The sequence below is a fragment of the Oncorhynchus masou genome, unplaced genomic scaffold (assembly GCF_036934945.1).
Source record: "Oncorhynchus masou masou isolate Uvic2021 unplaced genomic scaffold, UVic_Omas_1.1 unplaced_scaffold_4036, whole genome shotgun sequence".
Classification (NCBI taxonomy): domain Eukaryota; kingdom Metazoa; phylum Chordata; class Actinopteri; order Salmoniformes; family Salmonidae; genus Oncorhynchus; species Oncorhynchus masou.
The window spans coordinates 30,001-30,320 of record NW_027010436.1 but is presented as its reverse complement, the minus strand read 5'-3'; the positions used below and the strand labels follow the sequence as shown (position 1 = coordinate 30,320).

Here is a 320-nt window from a genome sequence, read left to right as displayed (position 1 = left end):
TCTCTCTTTCTTTCTCTCTCTCTCTCCTTTTCTCACTCACTCTCCCTCTCTCCTCTCTCTTTCTTTCTCTCTCTCTCTCTCTCTCTCCTTTTCTTTCTTTCTTTCTCTCTCTCTCTCTCCTCTCTCTTTCTTTCTTTCTCTCTCTCTCTCTCGCTCTCTCCTCTCTTTCTTTCTTTCTCTCTCTCTCTCTCCTCTCTCTTTCTTTCTTTCTCTCTCTCTCTCGTCTCTCTCTCTCCCCTCTCTCTCTCTCTCCCCCCTCTCTCCCTCTCTCTCTCTCCCCCTTTCTCTCTTACTGACAGGTTGCTATAGCACAGTTCAGT

General features: G+C 46.9%; 1 protein-coding gene across 1 annotated transcript in view; it reads left to right on the top strand.

Moving 5' to 3' along the window:
* Positions 1–299: 299 nt before the first annotated feature.
* The window catches only part of LOC135534860 (collagen alpha-1(XIV) chain-like), a gene marked incomplete at both ends in the record, with an annotated part of 26,458 nt that continues 26,437 nt past the window's right edge, over positions 300–320 (top strand). Inside the window, one exon of the mRNA XM_064961674.1 lies at positions 300–320. This exon is cut by the window's right edge and continues 103 nt beyond it. Within this exon, the coding sequence (XP_064817746.1) occupies positions 300–320 (21 nt within the window).